Source organism: Lagopus leucura, unplaced genomic scaffold (assembly GCF_019238085.1).
Source record: "Lagopus leucura isolate 7727_CA_CO unplaced genomic scaffold, USGS_WTPT01 Super-Scaffold_100064, whole genome shotgun sequence".
Taxonomy (NCBI): domain Eukaryota; kingdom Metazoa; phylum Chordata; class Aves; order Galliformes; family Phasianidae; genus Lagopus; species Lagopus leucura.
The window spans coordinates 869,366-883,838 of NW_024962308.1; the positions used below are offsets into that span (position 1 = coordinate 869,366).

Below are 14,473 nucleotides of genomic sequence, written 5' to 3' on the forward strand. Positions count from 1 at the left end.
AGGATCAGCGGCAGCAGAGCGGGGAAGCGCGCGGCCTGCGGGGAGAGCCGAGCTGCGGGCGCCTGCGGTGCGGCCCCGGCCCGCCGCGCTCCTGCGCCGGCCGTTCTGGAGTCCCCAGCCCCGACCTCCTCCGTCCCCGCCCAGCCCCGCGGACAGCAGGCTCGGAAAGCGCCAGCTCTGCCCTCGTGCCCTCCTCCAAAGCGTGAAAGCGCCCCGCGTGCTGCTGCCCCCCAGGCGGCCGTTCCAGCCTCGCTGCTGCAGAAGCAGGGGCTCAGAGGCGTCTCTGCAGCCTCACGCTCCCGGTCCTGGGAAGCTGTACCTGGGCTGGAAGGGGCTCCCTGAACACGCTTCTGCCCACAAGAGCCCTCTGCCACACTTGTGTTCGTGGGCCAGGAGATGAAGCGCAGGACCAGAGCTTCCTCTGCGCAGGTGCTCATGGCCCGAGCACCCAGAGCCCCAGCACCCAGACTCAGAGAATATGGACCCCGAGCACCCAGAGCCCGAGCACCCAGACCCAAGGGCCACCGCTCCCCTGCGCTCACCATGACCCCTCAGTGTCTGCTCTCCTGCTGCGTTGCCTCCCGTCTGGCAGCAGAGACTGGACAGGCCCTGTATCAGCACCCGCAGCTGCTGGGAGGGAAGCTGTGGTTTGTGGAGAAGCCGAGCTCATCTGCCCTGCTTCCACACCACCTCCCGCTTTCCCTGTGCTGCCACATCACGGCTCCTTGCAGAAGTCTCCACCCGAGTGCAGACCAGCTCCGTCATTTCTTGCTTCTGCACCGTAAAGGGGTGAGGATTGCGCACAGGAGCAGCCCCAAAGGGGCTTCGCACCCCAAAGGCTGGGTCACTTCCAACCCTGGGACACGTGTCCCTTGCACTGAGAGCTGCCCCTTCCCCTGCCTCAAAGCAGCTCCTCTGCAGCTCTCCCTGGCTTCCAGCCCCCCACGTGGGGACGGCAGCCTGGTGGTGAACTGGGGAGAGCTGGATTCTGCGCGTGACCTCAGGGTTGGTGGTGTCCAAAAGGGCTCCTTTCTTTCTGACTTGCCAGGCAAGAAGGGGATGGATGTGCTGGACTGCAAGGCAGCTTTAGCACTGCTGGGAGAAGCCACAGCACAGAGCGAGCAAGGAGATTAGAGGCAGAGGAAGGAGCTGGGCTTTGCAGATCTTCCTGCTCTCAGTTCCTACAGCCAAGCTGTCTCTGCCTCCCAGGTCACCACAGAGCACTTCAGGGCTCAGGCCGTGGGGTCACACAGAAGCTCCAAGGGCGGATGTTGACCAGGATGGTTTTTGCATTGGTTCTCCATTCTGTGGACTCAGCAGTGAATCCCAGCCAGCAGCTGAGGACCCACTGCTTGCCCACTGACCCCCAGAGCAGGAGAGAGGAGAGAACAGGAAGAACAGAACTCCTGGTATGAGATAGTGAGAGTTTAATAAAGGCCATGAGAAGAAGCATCAGCAAAACCCCCAAGTGATACAAAGGCACTTTGTTTGTCTTACCACCTCCTGCCAGCAAACTGGTGCTCAGGCAGACCCTGACCTCTGTGCCACAGAATCATGGAATGTAATCACAGAATGGTTTGCAGCCATGAGCTCTCCCCAGAGCTTCTCTCCTCCCGGCTGAACAAGCTTAGCTGTCCTCCATAGGAGTGGTGTTCCAGCCCTCTGAGCACCTTCATGACCTCCTCTCGGCTCTCCCCAACAGATCCACATCTTTTCTATGCTGGGGCCTTTGAGCGGAGCACAGGTGGAACCTCATAAGAATGGAGCAGAGAGGGGGAATGACCTCCCTCAATTTGCTAACTGCAATTCCTTTCTCAAATTCTCACCCCCAGCTTAGGTAGTCCTACATTTATTGTCTCTGAAAACAAGCAAACATCTTCAACCTAAAGTGTTTATAAGCAAGACTTCTTCCTCAAATCTATTTATAATTCACAGTCCAAGTGTTTTGATTCTCAGAACTGTCCCCAAATATTCTTATATATCCGAAATGAATCTTGATTTTTGTCTGACTGATGCTGCCCGCCTGTGAGTCCCCCTGGCTCCAGATTTAGCAATATTGATCATCCAAGGAGCCAAATTGCAGCATTACAGTTCAGCTTGCAGTGAATGAGTTGGAGGCAGCAGCAGAGGCAGGACCTGGGGGCTGCTTTTTGCCTTTGCAGCAGTGGTTTCCAACAGAATGCATGGGGTAGGAAGGGAGAGATCAGATGTTCCCCCTACCGTCTCTTACAGTCTCCAGGATTAAGACTGCACATGATTTCCTCTCCTGCACTGCAGTGCTCCTGCTCCCTCAGTATGGGAAGTTCGGTGCCGGCTCCAGTACCACGATTCCCCTCTGCTGGCTGCTGTGGTCTGCGCACCCTCCTCAGCTCTGCCTCATTCTCCCCTCCTGATTTGCCTGAAGCATCTAAAGGTGAGCTTTACCAATGCACATGGGTATGCGATGTGTGTGCATACACACGAATGCACTGTTAGTCAAGTTGTAGCAGGGAGGCGCTGTGTTTCTCGGTAGCACCCAGTAGCTCTGGCAGGGTTTGCTTTTTGTTTTGTGCAGCCTTTTGTCACTGTTAGACTGCTGAAAACCCATCTGAAAACGGATCTTACTTACTAACATGTTTACCTAATTGCAATGGACCACATTTTATAAAAGGGAATGCGTTGCACCACTGTCACTGCTTTCTCTTTGAATTAGTTTTTACTAATTAAGAAATAATGACTGATAGTAGCAGTGAAGCATTCCCCTGCATGCTATTTTGCAGTACTGCATTCTTCATTAGTGCTTGCCCTCCCACCACCATACCTGCCCTGTGTTACTCTTGTCTGAAGTTACTCTTAGCTGGACGTCTTACTTGCAATCATGATGTGCTCCTCAGGTGGCTTCTCCACTTTCCTCTAAACACACTGAGGAGCATCTGCTGAAGTGTTGTTGCCAGCTCCGCTGCCATACCTGAAGCAGGAGCTCATGTCTGTGTTCTGCAGAATCTCAAGCTGCTGCACAGGTAAAGGAGGAGAATGGAGAAGATTTCAGTGTCCGCACTTTGGCTCTGGCTCCTCTTGCAGTGCTCACATGAGGGGTCCTGCTATAGAGGAAGCTGCTTCTTGTATATTCCAGCAAACACCTGGAGAACCTTGCTGCAAGCTCAGGCTGCATCTCGGAGCTGTTCCTTTTGGACTTCTCTGCAGTGAGGCTCAGTGCTCCTGGGCTGAGCAGACTTTATTTGTGTTGCATACAAGTGTATCCTCATTCATTTCTGGAATTAAAAACACACTTGGCAATAACAGTAAAGCCTTTGTTTGGAAAGATCCATGCCTGCTGGACATCAGATGAGTGAAGGAGCTGGTGTGACAGCACACCTGGCCTCAGATAAAGCATATACCTAACCCTAACCAGCCTTGGGCAGAGGTCCAGAGAGGTAACATCATTTACCTTTGGAGGTGGAGATGGCAAATTCATCCCAACTGATAAAGGCTGGTTGTTTAGCAGCAGGGATCAATCCCAGCAGCGCCTTCACTTTCCTCCTCTTCTTCATCAGGGCCACATTTTGAGCTGTGTACCAGGACCCAGCCAGAGCCAGGGGTGGACTTTTATCCCATGGAATGACACTGGTGGAAATGTGAAGATGGGGATCTCCTCATCCACATTGAAGAACACCACCCGGCCCAATCCATAATCCAGAGCGATCCGGACCCACGTGGGAGTGTGAACATCGGGAAGGAGCGTGCGCTGCGGAGATGTGAGCACCTGGAACTGCCCTGCCCACTGCCCCACGGCCCAGATGCCTTCCTCTGGGCCGAACTCAATCTCCCCTTTCCTCCTCACGTCTTCTCGAGAGACGCCCACGGTCCAGCCCCCTCCATCCAGCACCGCCTCCACCTCCCAGCAGTGCCTCCCCGCCGTGAAGCCCTCGCAGCCCAGCACGCAGCGCCAGGGATGGAAGCGCTCGGGGCGGCTGGGGACGTCCTGGCGTCGGTCTGTGCGCTTCACACTCCTGCCATCATCAGCCAGGATCAGGTCGCAGTGGGCAGTGCCTGCGTCCAGAACCACCTTCGCTGTGGGCAGAGGGAGGCACGTGTCGGGCAGAGCTCTGCTGCTGGGGAAGAAGGGGAAGGGCGCAAAGAAGCAGGAAGACGTGCAAAGCATTGGCGTGAGGAGCAGAAAGAACTGCAGAGAGCCCAGAGCGGAGAGGAGAATCGTGGATCATAGAATCATAGAATGGCCTGGGCTGAAAAGGACCTCAAAGATCATCTAGTTTCAACCACAGGCAGGAGGAGGAACAGCAGCACAACTCCCAGCTGAGCAAATCCCTACAGCCCCAGAGCAAGACCAGCGCTGCTCTGCTCGCTGGGGCCCAGGACTCTCAAATGTGCCTTGGAGAGGGGCATGCATCAAGCAGGGCCCTGAGCACAGCACTGCAAAGTGTGAGCATCCCAGCATCACTGCAGGGGGGGCAGTGGGAAATGAGGGTAAAGCAAAGAGGGCTCAGCCCCCGGAAGGCAGAGCTTCAATTACCATCTTCAATCAGCGCTGCATATCTTCTCCACACTTGAAAAAAACATTAGAAAACAAACACGGATGAGAGAGAACTCGAACGCACCCATGGCACCAGTTTGGCTGGGATGATGACAGGCCACGTGCTGCACATTTCCCAGATTGTTGGTGCGTTTGTGAAAGTCATTTCATGGTGTGTGACTTCCAGCCTTCGGTGTCTGGTGATGAGAAGTGCCCCATGCAGTTCTGATAAAGGCAGCCCCGTTGCTGGGCCTGACTCACATGTGTACTTACTGTCTGTGTGTGCCTTCTTTGCGAACAGAAAGCATTTTTTTTTCTTAACATAGAAGAAGTACAGGAAGTAACTTAAAATATAAAGGATGGCAATGCTTCTGAAGTGAGTTCAGCATCTGTCACCTCTTCATTTCCCAGCAGCAGACCCAAACCAGGGTGTAAATGCAATACTCAGGGGAAAACGGACCAACTGAAACATCTCCCACATAGGAAGAGGAACGTACTCACCAAGTTCCTCAGCTTGTTTCTCTGCAAAACAAGGAACGAGCACAGATGGGAGCGGGCACCAGCTGGGACATCACCTCTCCCACAGCCGCCTGCGTAGAATGAGCCTTACCAATTTTGGAGTCACGGTCCCCTAATCAGCAAAGAGAAAGACCCCCCAGTTAGTGATGGATCCGCGGCACTGGGGCAGCTGGAGGGCTGCATGGAGCAGTGCAGGGGGATTCTACCAGAGAGGATGGGACTTACCCAGCTCTGCGGCTTGTGCTGCTGCAAAGAGAACCAGAGGAACTCGTTACCATCACAGCAACACAAAATGTGAGACCCCAATCTGCCACCCCTATTAGGAAGGGGCTTTTGCAGAGCAAAGCTCTGCCAATATACAGCACCCTTGCTCTCACTTTGCTTGTGCCATGAGCTTACTTAAAATTGCAGCATCATTTCACAGTTTCATCCTTCTGTCATTTCAGAAATCAGTTCCTTAATTTTCTGTGGCTGCTCTGTACCCCTTTGCCTCCACCACCCCATCCTTAAGATAATCAGATAATCATTATCCTTGTCTAATCAGTCAGTGGAAATTCTCCAGTTTTCCAATTAGTGGCAAAGTAGGTCTTACCTATTTTTTTCTCATACTTTCCTGTGAATAAAAACAGAAGAAAGAAACATCAGCGGTTTAAAAAACCACGCTGGTTATCTACAACTGCAGCTCCAAACCCACACAAGGCAGTGGCGTCCAAATGACCCCAGAGGGGTCCTTGCCCCCCAGACCTCCTCAGAGCCCGAGCAGTGAGTCAGAGAGGGTCCCCTGCCCCAGCCCAGGACTGTACCTTTCATTTTCAGCAGATAAACAGCAACGATGGAGAGAGCAACCACTGCAACCAGTACCAGGCTCAGGGCGATCTTCCACGGTCTGGCGTTTTGGAAAAAAGGATCTGAAAAATAAAAGAGCCCCGTAGGGCTTCAGTTACCCTGCAAGCAGAAACAGAACGCAGATTTATGTCTGTTCCAGGGAAAAGACAGCCTGTGCCCGCAGCACCGTGCTCCGCTTACCTGCGACGGAGAACACGGACTCTTCTCCTGGTTGTGCAGCGCAGCCCTGACCACGCAGGCCAGCTCCTGGCTGTCACCACTGGCGAGGACGAGGACACTCTCTGCTGTGTAGAGGCCACCGCCGTCCTGGGTGACGTTTTCAGAGAGGGAGGGCAGCCACTGCCCACGGGGGTCCCGCCACAGCAGCTGGGGCTGCGGGAACCAGCCTGCAGAGCAGCATGCCACGCAGATGCCGCCGTCCTGGTAGCGCTGCAGTGCGATGAACGGGGCTGAGCCACTGGCTGCAGGAAACGGTGGTTGTGGGTTATTATGGGGTGGGGGTGATGCTGGGTACGAGGTTGGGGGACAATCAGCCCGTGGCAGGGGGTGGAACCGAATCACAGAATCACAGAATCGCCAAGGTTGGAAAGGACCTCAAGATCACCCAGTCCAACCATCCACCTGTCCCCAATAGCTCTCACCAAACCGTGTCCCTCAACACAAAGTCCAGACATTCCTTGAACACCTCCAGGGTTGGTGACACCACCACCTCCCTGGGCAGCCCATTGCAGTGCCTGCCCACTCTTTCAGAAAAGCAGTATTTCCTCACATCCAGCCTAAATCTCCCCTGGTGCAGCTTGAAGCCATTCCCTCCAGTCCTATCACCAGTTACACGAGAGAAGAGGCCGACCCCCAGCTCACCACAACCTCCCTTCAGGTAGTTATAGAGAGCAATGAGGTCTCCCCTGAGCCTCCTCTTCTGGAGGGCTTTAAGGCCCTCCCAGCACAAGCTGTTCTATGATGTTTTGTGTTTATGCACACAGAGAGCACCCAAGTTCTTATCCAGTCTTCTCCATAAGCATCTGCCCTGGAGGCTGCTATAAAGTAATCCCCAGGTCTGGATATTAATATATAAAAGCATATTTTACTTTATTGCCCACTACCTTTTTTTTTTTCCTATTCCCATTTTTATATTAAGAAAATAATTTCAACACCATGTCTTGTAGGCAGCACGTCTCATTGGCCACATGTGGCTGTGCAGCGGACACCTCCACCTCTCTGGGACAACTTGGTGAGCACAGTCACAGCGTTGTGGAGTCACAGAACAGCTTGTGTTGGAAGGGACCACCAGGATTCCCTGAAAAAGCACCTGGGGTCACTGCGTGGGTAAAAGGTGGGAGAGAAGAGCGGGATGAAAAGTGGGGTGAAAGATGGGGAAGGAGGGCGGATGAAGGATGGGTGAGATTAGGATGAAGGTTGGGAGAGAGGAATGGGATGAAGGATGGGTGAGAAGTAGAAGAATGGGATGAAGGGTGGGATGGAGGTTGGGAGAGAAGAATGGGATGAAGTGTGAGATAGAAGAATGGGATGACGAATGTGTAAGGAGAGTGGGAAGAAGGGGTGGAGAGAAGAGTGCTGGCTGTGAGCAAGCAAATCAGAGGTACTGGGAGGAGCCCCCCACAGAAGACAGGGACGCAGATGAATCATGAGAACAGCTTTTCCATGTTGTGAGAAGAGCCTTTTCACATAACTTGAGTGGATACAAGCTGAAGGACAAGATGCTTGCATACAAGTGAGCTCAAGAACAGAATGCAGAGGCTGTGGAAACTCACAACTCGCCAAACAACGATAAGAAAGAGGGGTAGACATCCCATTATCGAAGACAGGGAAGTGAAACAGGTGCCTCAGCTCAACACAACACCCCCCAGCCACTTTAAGGATTGAAAGTTCACATCAAGAAAAACTGTTAGCCTTTATCCGATGACCACCAGAGACCCCTGCCATATTTTAGGATGCATGCTCAACAGGGCGGAACAACATAGCGATAATTCCTCAGAATTCCGTCCCATTTTCTTGTAGATAATGAATATCTCTATGTTATGTCTTTAAAAATGCAACCACTGCTTTTCTCAGCGTGTGCCAGCAGCAGATATCCGCCTCGCACCCAGCAGAGTGAACCCGTCTGCTTCAGAACCTTCCGTGGGTTGCAGTTTGGTTCGGCGCGTCGCAGACCACAGACCTGTGACCTGCAGCTCCACTGCAGCCTCGTCGTATCCCAGATCAGTGCGAACAAAGCAGGTGTAGCTCCCTCTGTCAGACAGCTGGACGCGGAGGATTCTCAAGCTCACGCTGCCATTGGTGAGGCGCATCTCCGTGCGCCCTTGGTATCGAAGCTCCTGGTCCCCGTACTGGTCCTGGCCATCCCTGTAGCAATGCACGAAGGGCGTGAATTGGTCCCTAAACCACGTCACCTCCATGTCCTGTGTGCTCTGCTCCGGGGACAGGCGGCATGGCAGCACCACGTCCTGCCCCACAGCCACGGCCATGGGGTCAGGGGGGCCCTGCATGCTGAACGGGGCTGGAAGAAAGCAAGAAATCACTGTGAGTTGGCTGAAAGCCTGTGCTGAAAGCCTGTGCTGTGCCGTCCCATGGGCAGAGCAAACACAGCCATGGGGGGCTCATACCTGACTGCAGCTCGTGAACGTGGAAAGTGGCACTGTAAATGACAGCAGCCAGCATAGGGCAGTGGAGGCAGCAGCTGTAGTGGCTGTAAAGGGGGGAGGAAAAAGGGGGAGGGCACAAAGACCAGTGTGCACCATCCCCCATTACCAGATGAGCAACTGAAGCCCTGCCAACATCTCCCCCGCGCGCCCCCCCCGCAACCCATTGGCAGCACGGCACAGCTGGGCAAGTCTGTAAGGAGCCAGAGCTCCTCCATCTGACTCTGCACAACCCGGGCACCCGATAAGGCTGGTGTCCCCAGCTGACGTCCCACCCGAGCACAGGGGACCCAGCAGGGCTCAGAGCTCCGTATGGCACAGAGGGCTCTTATCACCAGCCTGCAGCTGGCCAAGGGGAGGGGAGATGCAGGGATTCCCACGATGCCTCTCTGCAAACAGCATGGGGACACTGTGGGGACACTCCTTTCTAGCCGCGATCTGATGAGTTTGCAGAGAGCAAACTGAAGGTGTCTGGACCCATCTGAACCCTTCTTTCCCACTGTCAGCCTGCAGTGAGTGCTGACTGTGCTGGGATGCTGTGACTTCTCCAGCATTCCCCAGGCTTCTGGAAAAGAGGGTCCCCTTTATCATCTTCACATGGTCTCTGTGTCCCACAGTTTCCACTTTCAGCAGGGGACATGTCTCTGCTCCTGTTGACGTTCTGCAGAAACGCTCATTTCCAAGATGGAGGGAGAAGAGATGGAGACCCTGGCCAATGAAGAGGAGGAGAGGAGTGAAAGAGGTGAGTTTTTAGAGGCAATTATGCTGTCTGGGAGAAAAGCACGTCCTGCTTCTGCTGTGAAGAGATAGAAAGGGGCAAAGCTCCTGGGGATTGTCATAGGGTTGAGACTTGGTGACCCCTCCACCCCCAGCTGGATTCCTCTGGCTTATCTGTAGACCCACCAGCAGCACCAGGCACCTGAGCTGCCACCCTGGTTCCCACCTCTGCACACAGAGAGGAAGAGGAATGTGAGGCCATGGGCGATCAGTCCTGGGCTCAGAGTCACGTTCTGTGCTGGTCTGTGCCCAGGTGTGCCTGCTGCTCTCTTGCAGCACAAGGAAAACCCACACTCAGGGCCAGGTGTCTGCACAGCAGGTGCAGCTACATCCTCCAGGAAAGGGGATCCCCTTGGCCAGGGATTGCACGGGAAGCTCCAGAGAAGGCAGGACCATAGTAGCTAGAGCCTGGGGCAGCTCAGCACGCAGAGATCCTCACCCCATGATGGAGATCTCTGGACAGGGGGAAGGAATTCAGCCCATCCCTTCCCTTGCTGGGTGGGTTCAGCCCTGACATAACACAGGGTTGCCTGTCCTGAGCAGCTTCTCCTCTGTTCCCAGCTGATTTCACCCTGGACCCGAACACCGCCAACCCCTTCCTGCTCCTGGCTGACGATGGGCGAGATGTGAGACGTGGGGAGGTGTGGGCATCACTGCCCGATGGCCCCGAGCGCTTCGGCACGGAGCCGTGCGTGCTGGGAGACCGCGGCTTCTCCTCGGGGCAGCACTGCTGGGAGGTGGAGGTGGCCGACGGTGGTGACTGGTGGGCGGTAGGGGTGGCCCAGCACTCCGTCAGGAGGAAGGGGGTCCTCAGTTTTACCCCCCAGGAGGGGATCTGGGCTGTGGGGCAGTGGTTTGGGCAGTACTACGCTTTCACCTGCCCTGACTGGACAGCCCTGCGCCTTGCCCAGCTGCCCAGGGCCATCCGGGTCTCCTTGGACTTTGGGGGCGGGCAAGTGGTATTTGTTGATGCTGAAAGCAAAGACCAGATCTTTGCCTTCTGCCTGGCCTCATGTCCCGAGGAGATGCTATACCCGTGGCTTTGGGTGGGAAAGGACTCATGGCTGAAGCTGTGCCCCTGATGTGGAGGGAGAATGGAGGGCAGGGGCAAAACTGGAAAGAAGGAAACCATCAGCCTGGCTCTCAGTGCGGGGCACTGCGAGAGCTGCACATCCTCACTGGTTGGTGATTCCTCACGTGGTCCCTCTGGCCACCAAGCAGAAGGTCAGTGATGGATGGGGAACTGGAAGGTCTTGGGGATGGATGCCACACAGGAGCTTCTCCACCCCCCTCCTCCCCACAGCAGGGGAGGCACCGAGGAGATCACTGCAAGGGGACCCTGGGACTGAGAGGTGGGACTGCGCATCGGCTCTGTGCGTGGCCATGAGAAATACAGCAGATCCAAAGGCCTTGAAAGCTGCTGAGCGCCATGTCTGTTTTTTTTCAGATAAGCTCAATGGTGAAGTAAAAAATGTAAGAACACAGCTGGGTGCTGGAGCTCATGATAACACTTATCTTCTCCATGCATCTGAACCCTCTCTCTCTCGGCCTTATTTCCAGCTCTCACTGATGTGCATTGGGCACACTTGTCTTCCTCCACACTGCTTGCAGCAGGGCACTGGGAAAAGCTGTAGGGATGGGCAGGGAAAGTGCGGCAGAAACGGAGGTGTCCAAAGTCCATAGGCCAGATCACTCCCGTGGACTTGCCATGCTTGGATCTCCATCCTCCCTCCAGCTTGGTTTCCTTTTCCTCCTTCAGTCTTTCAGCTGTTCAAACACACACTGAAACAACCCAATTCAGCCTCTCCCAGGAATACACCTGGAGCAATTTGCTCAGGGAAATTCTACCCCTAGAAGCTGATCTGTTACAGTTCCTTTACCAGAAGCAGTCAAGGCAGATATGCATCAGGAAGTTGAACTTCCTTCATGGTTTGCCAGGAATTTACTGTTGGGATCCAAGAAAACCAATTAATATCAGGAGAGGATTGCTGAAGATGCACGCATACCACGCAGCAGCCGGTTTGTTTCTTTCCCTTCTTTGCCTGTCAGGAAATAAAGGATGTGAGCAGTGCATCCCTGATATGTGAGCAATCTGCCTTTTTTGCTGGGCAGAAATCTTTGCAATCCCAAAGCAACATCACGATAAAAGGGAAAAAGCAGCACGTATCTGTCCAGAACATCACCAGCATCCCAGAGAGGAGATAAACAGGAGTCTGTTTTTGTGAGATCCTGGGCAGCAAAGCTCTCACACACACCAGCAATTTTGGCGCGATAAAACGAGGGGGGAAGTTTCTCGTGTATGTCTGCTGTTTAGAATAATACAGAATAATAAACTGAGTGTTTGAAAGAGGCCTTCCCCCAAATCTCGACATGTTTCTTGATTGAACTCATGGCTGTGGGGCCGGGAGGGGTGGGGGCTGCACCTCTGGGGCCTTTTGTACCACAGTGACTGTGGGGGCTGGGAGAGAATTGGGGCTGTGGGGCACCCCAACACTCCTGGACCCCAACAGCTCTGGGAACCCTTGACAGCTTCCGGACCTTCCCAATGTATCCGAGACCCCCAGCAGCTTCTGGCCCCAACAGCTCTGGAAACCCAAATGCTTCTGGCCCCACCTACAGCTCTGAGACCTTAACAGCTCCGAAACCCCCCGACATCTTCTGGATGCCCCCCACCCAGTGGCAGCTTTTGGACTCTGACAGCTCTGAAACCCCGACAGCTTCTGGAGTCCCCCAGCAGCTTTCAGAGCCCCAACAGCTTCTGGACCACATCCCCACCACACGACAGATTTTGGACCTCTCTGACATGTCCAAGACTCCAACGTCTCTGAAACCCTGACAGCTTCTGGATGCCCCCATGACATCTCTGAGACCCTCTGAGAGTTTCTGGACCCTGACAGCTTTGAAACCCTGACAGCTTCTGAACTTCCCCACCCCCACAACTGCTCCAGGACCCCCTGACGGCTTCTGGACCTCCCTGATGTAACAGAGACCCCCGACAGGCTGGAGGGCTGGGCTCGGGTGAACCTGATGAGGTTCAACACGGCAAAGTGCAAGGTTTTGCATTTGGGCCGGAAGAACCCCAGGCACCTGTACAGGCTGGGAGGAGTGGTCCTTGAGAGCAGCTCGGCAGAGAAGGACCTGGGGGTCCTGATGGACGAGAGACTGAATATGAGCCAGCAGTGCGCTCTGGCAGCTCGAAAGGCAAATGGGATCCTGGGCTCCATCAGGAGAGGGGTGGCCAGCAGGGACAGGGAGGTGATTGTCCCTCTCTACTCGGCTCTTGTGAGGCCCCATCTGGAGTACTGTGTCCAGGTGTGGAGCCCTCAATACAAGAAAGACATTGAGATTTTGGAAAGGGTCCAGAGGAGGGCAACTAAGATGATCAGGGGGCTGGAGCACCTCCCCTATGAGGACAGGCTGAGGGAGTTGGGCTTGTTCAGCCTGGAGAAGAGAAGGCTGCGGGGTGACCTCATGGCAGCCTATCAATACCTGAAGGGAACCTACACCCAGGAGGGGAGTAAACTCTTCAAAAGGGCTGATAACAGCAGGACTAGGGGAAATGGTTTTAAGTTGAAGGAGGGAAGATTGAGGTTGGATGTTAGGGGGAAGTTCTTTACTAGGAGAGTGGTTAGGCCCTGGAACGGGCTGCCCAGGGAGGTTGTGGATGCCCCGTCCTTGGACGTGTTCCAGGCCAGGTTGGACGGGGTCCTGGGCAACCTGATATGAATGTATATGTTTGGTGGCCCTGCTAGGCAGAGGGGTTGGAACTACATGATCCTTGAGGTCCCTTCCAACCCGGGTGATTCTGTGATTCTGTGATTCTGTGATTCTGTGACAGCCTTGGGATCCTGACAAATGAAGTGGCCAACTCACGAGAACCACGAGCGATCCTGTGAAAAAGCACATTTTCATGCCAGCCATAACGATTTAGATCTTTCTACAATAAGAATTTTCTACTGGCTTCATTAAGTCAGTATTTCTTTCCAAGATCACAGAATCACGTGACTGCAGGGTACGGATGGAACCTCTGGAGACCACCTCACCCAAACCCCTGCTAAGGAAGGCGATCGTCCCCCTCTGCTCTGCTCTTGTGTGGCCCCATCTGCAGCACTGCGTCCAGGGCTGGAGCCCCCAGCACAAGAAAGATGGGGAGCTGTTTGAGAGGGTCTGGAGGAGCCACAGAGATGAGCAGGGGCTGCAGCACCTCCCTACAAAGACAGGCTGAGGGAGCTGGGCTTGTTCAGCATGGAGAAAAGAAGGCTGGGGGTGACCTCAGTGCAGCCTGCAGTGCCTGAAGGGAGCCTGCAGACAGGAGGGGAATCAACTCTGTGCAAGGGGAGATGACAGCAGGACAAGGGGAAATGGTTTGAATTGAGGGAGGGCAGATGGAGGTTGGATGTCAGGGGAAGTTCTGTGCTGTGAGAGTGGTGAGGGGCTGGAACAGCTGCCCAGAGAGGCTGTGATGCCCCGTCCATCCCTGGAGGTGTTCAAGGCCGGGTTGGATGGGGCCCTGGGCAGCCTGGGCTGCTGTGAAATGGGGAGGTTGGTGGCCCTGCGTGTGGTGGATTCACGACCCTTGGGGTCCCTTCCATCTCTGGCCATTCTGTAAGGAAGATTCCCTACAATGGGTTGCACAGGAAAATATCCAGGTTTCTGAATAGCTCTTGAGAAGGAGACTCCACCACCTCCCTGGGCAGCTGGTGCCCATGTCTGTCAACTTCAAAGTAAACTCACTCCTTCTAAAGTTCAGATGGAACTTCCTGTGTTCCAGTCTGTGCCCACTGCCCCTCGTCCTGTCACTGGGCACCACCAGAAGAGCCATCCACCTGACCCCCATCCTCTAGATATCGGTAAGAATTGATCAGATCTGCTTTCACCCACTCTTTTCTTTGCTCTTCAATCTCAGCCAGAGAAGCAGAAGCTTGACCACAGAACCTCAACCCTCTCCCACACGGACATCATCTCCTGCCCTCTCCCAGCTTTAATTGCATTCCTTCTTTCCACTTTTCCCCATTCACCCTCTTTCTTCCTGCACCCACTGTGCCAACCGCAACCACCGCCTGCTGTGAGCCACTCTGCTTTGCTTTTCCTGGGGGAGCAGTGATGGAAGCTCCTGCCCGCGCCCCTCCATCCCCACCAGTAACAACACAACAGCCCCAAG

The 14,473-nt window shown here is 54.5% G+C and overlaps 2 protein-coding genes and 1 long non-coding RNA gene across 5 annotated transcripts; 2 read left to right on the forward strand and 1 right to left on the reverse strand.

The window, feature by feature from the left end:
* Positions 1-1,412: 1,412 nt before the first annotated feature.
* On the reverse strand, positions 1,413-8,650 carry LOC122188495 (butyrophilin subfamily 1 member A1-like). Its single transcript, XM_042886854.1, has 10 exons — positions 8,500-8,650; positions 8,055-8,393; positions 6,072-6,336; positions 5,833-5,963; positions 5,622-5,642; positions 5,255-5,275; positions 5,121-5,141; positions 5,012-5,032; positions 4,511-4,543; positions 1,413-4,050 (listed from the first exon to the last, which is right to left on the reverse strand). Exons 1-10 carry the CDS (start codon positions 8,639-8,641, stop codon positions 3,530-3,532), a joined length of 1,515 nt encoding a protein of 504 aa, XP_042742788.1. The 5' UTR covers positions 8,642-8,650; the 3' UTR covers positions 1,413-3,529.
* LOC122188496 lies at positions 6,711-7,205 on the forward strand. The gene is made up of 3 exons (XR_006181588.1): positions 6,711-6,752; positions 6,859-6,930; positions 7,042-7,205. It is a non-coding gene; the product is annotated as an uncharacterized LOC122188496 (long non-coding RNA).
* A 222-nt stretch (positions 8,651-8,872) lies between the features above and the next one.
* Positions 8,873-11,675, forward strand: LOC122188484 (thaicobrin-like). Of its 3 annotated transcripts, none has more exons than XM_042886839.1 (3): positions 8,873-9,047; positions 9,153-9,277; positions 9,874-11,675. In XM_042886839.1, the coding sequence occupies exons 2-3, from the start codon at positions 9,220-9,222 to the stop codon at positions 10,392-10,394; spliced, it is 579 nt and encodes a 192-aa protein (XP_042742773.1). In that variant the 5' UTR covers positions 8,873-9,047; positions 9,153-9,219; the 3' UTR covers positions 10,395-11,675. The 3 variants fall into 3 exon arrangements, with proteins under 3 accessions (XP_042742773.1, XP_042742774.1, XP_042742771.1); XM_042886840.1 differs by having other exon boundaries at positions 8,873-9,002; XM_042886837.1 differs by having other exon boundaries at positions 8,874-9,277.
* The last annotated feature ends 2,798 nt before the right edge of the window (positions 11,676-14,473 follow it).

Bases quoted from the DNA above. Each gene is read 5' to 3' on its own strand.
- LOC122188495 (XM_042886854.1), bottom strand. From the start codon at position 8,641: ATGGGGGATGGTGCACACTGGTCTTTGTGCCCTCCCCCTTTTTCCTCC. The intron at 4,544-5,011 runs GTGAGTACGTTC...GTTTTTTTCAAG, and splicing joins GAAACAAGCTGAGGAACTTG to TGTGGAGAAGATATGCAGCG. The intron at 4,051-4,510 runs GTAATTGAAGCT...CTCTGCCCACAG, and splicing joins TGCAGCGCTGATTGAAGATG to CGAAGGTGGTTCTGGACGCA.
- LOC122188484 (XM_042886839.1), top strand. From the start codon at position 9,220: ATGGAGGGAGAAGAGATGGAGACCCTGGCCAATGAAGAGGAGGAGAGG. The intron at 9,278-9,873 runs GTGAGTTTTTAG...CTCTGTTCCCAG, and splicing joins GGAGGAGAGGAGTGAAAGAG to CTGATTTCACCCTGGACCCG.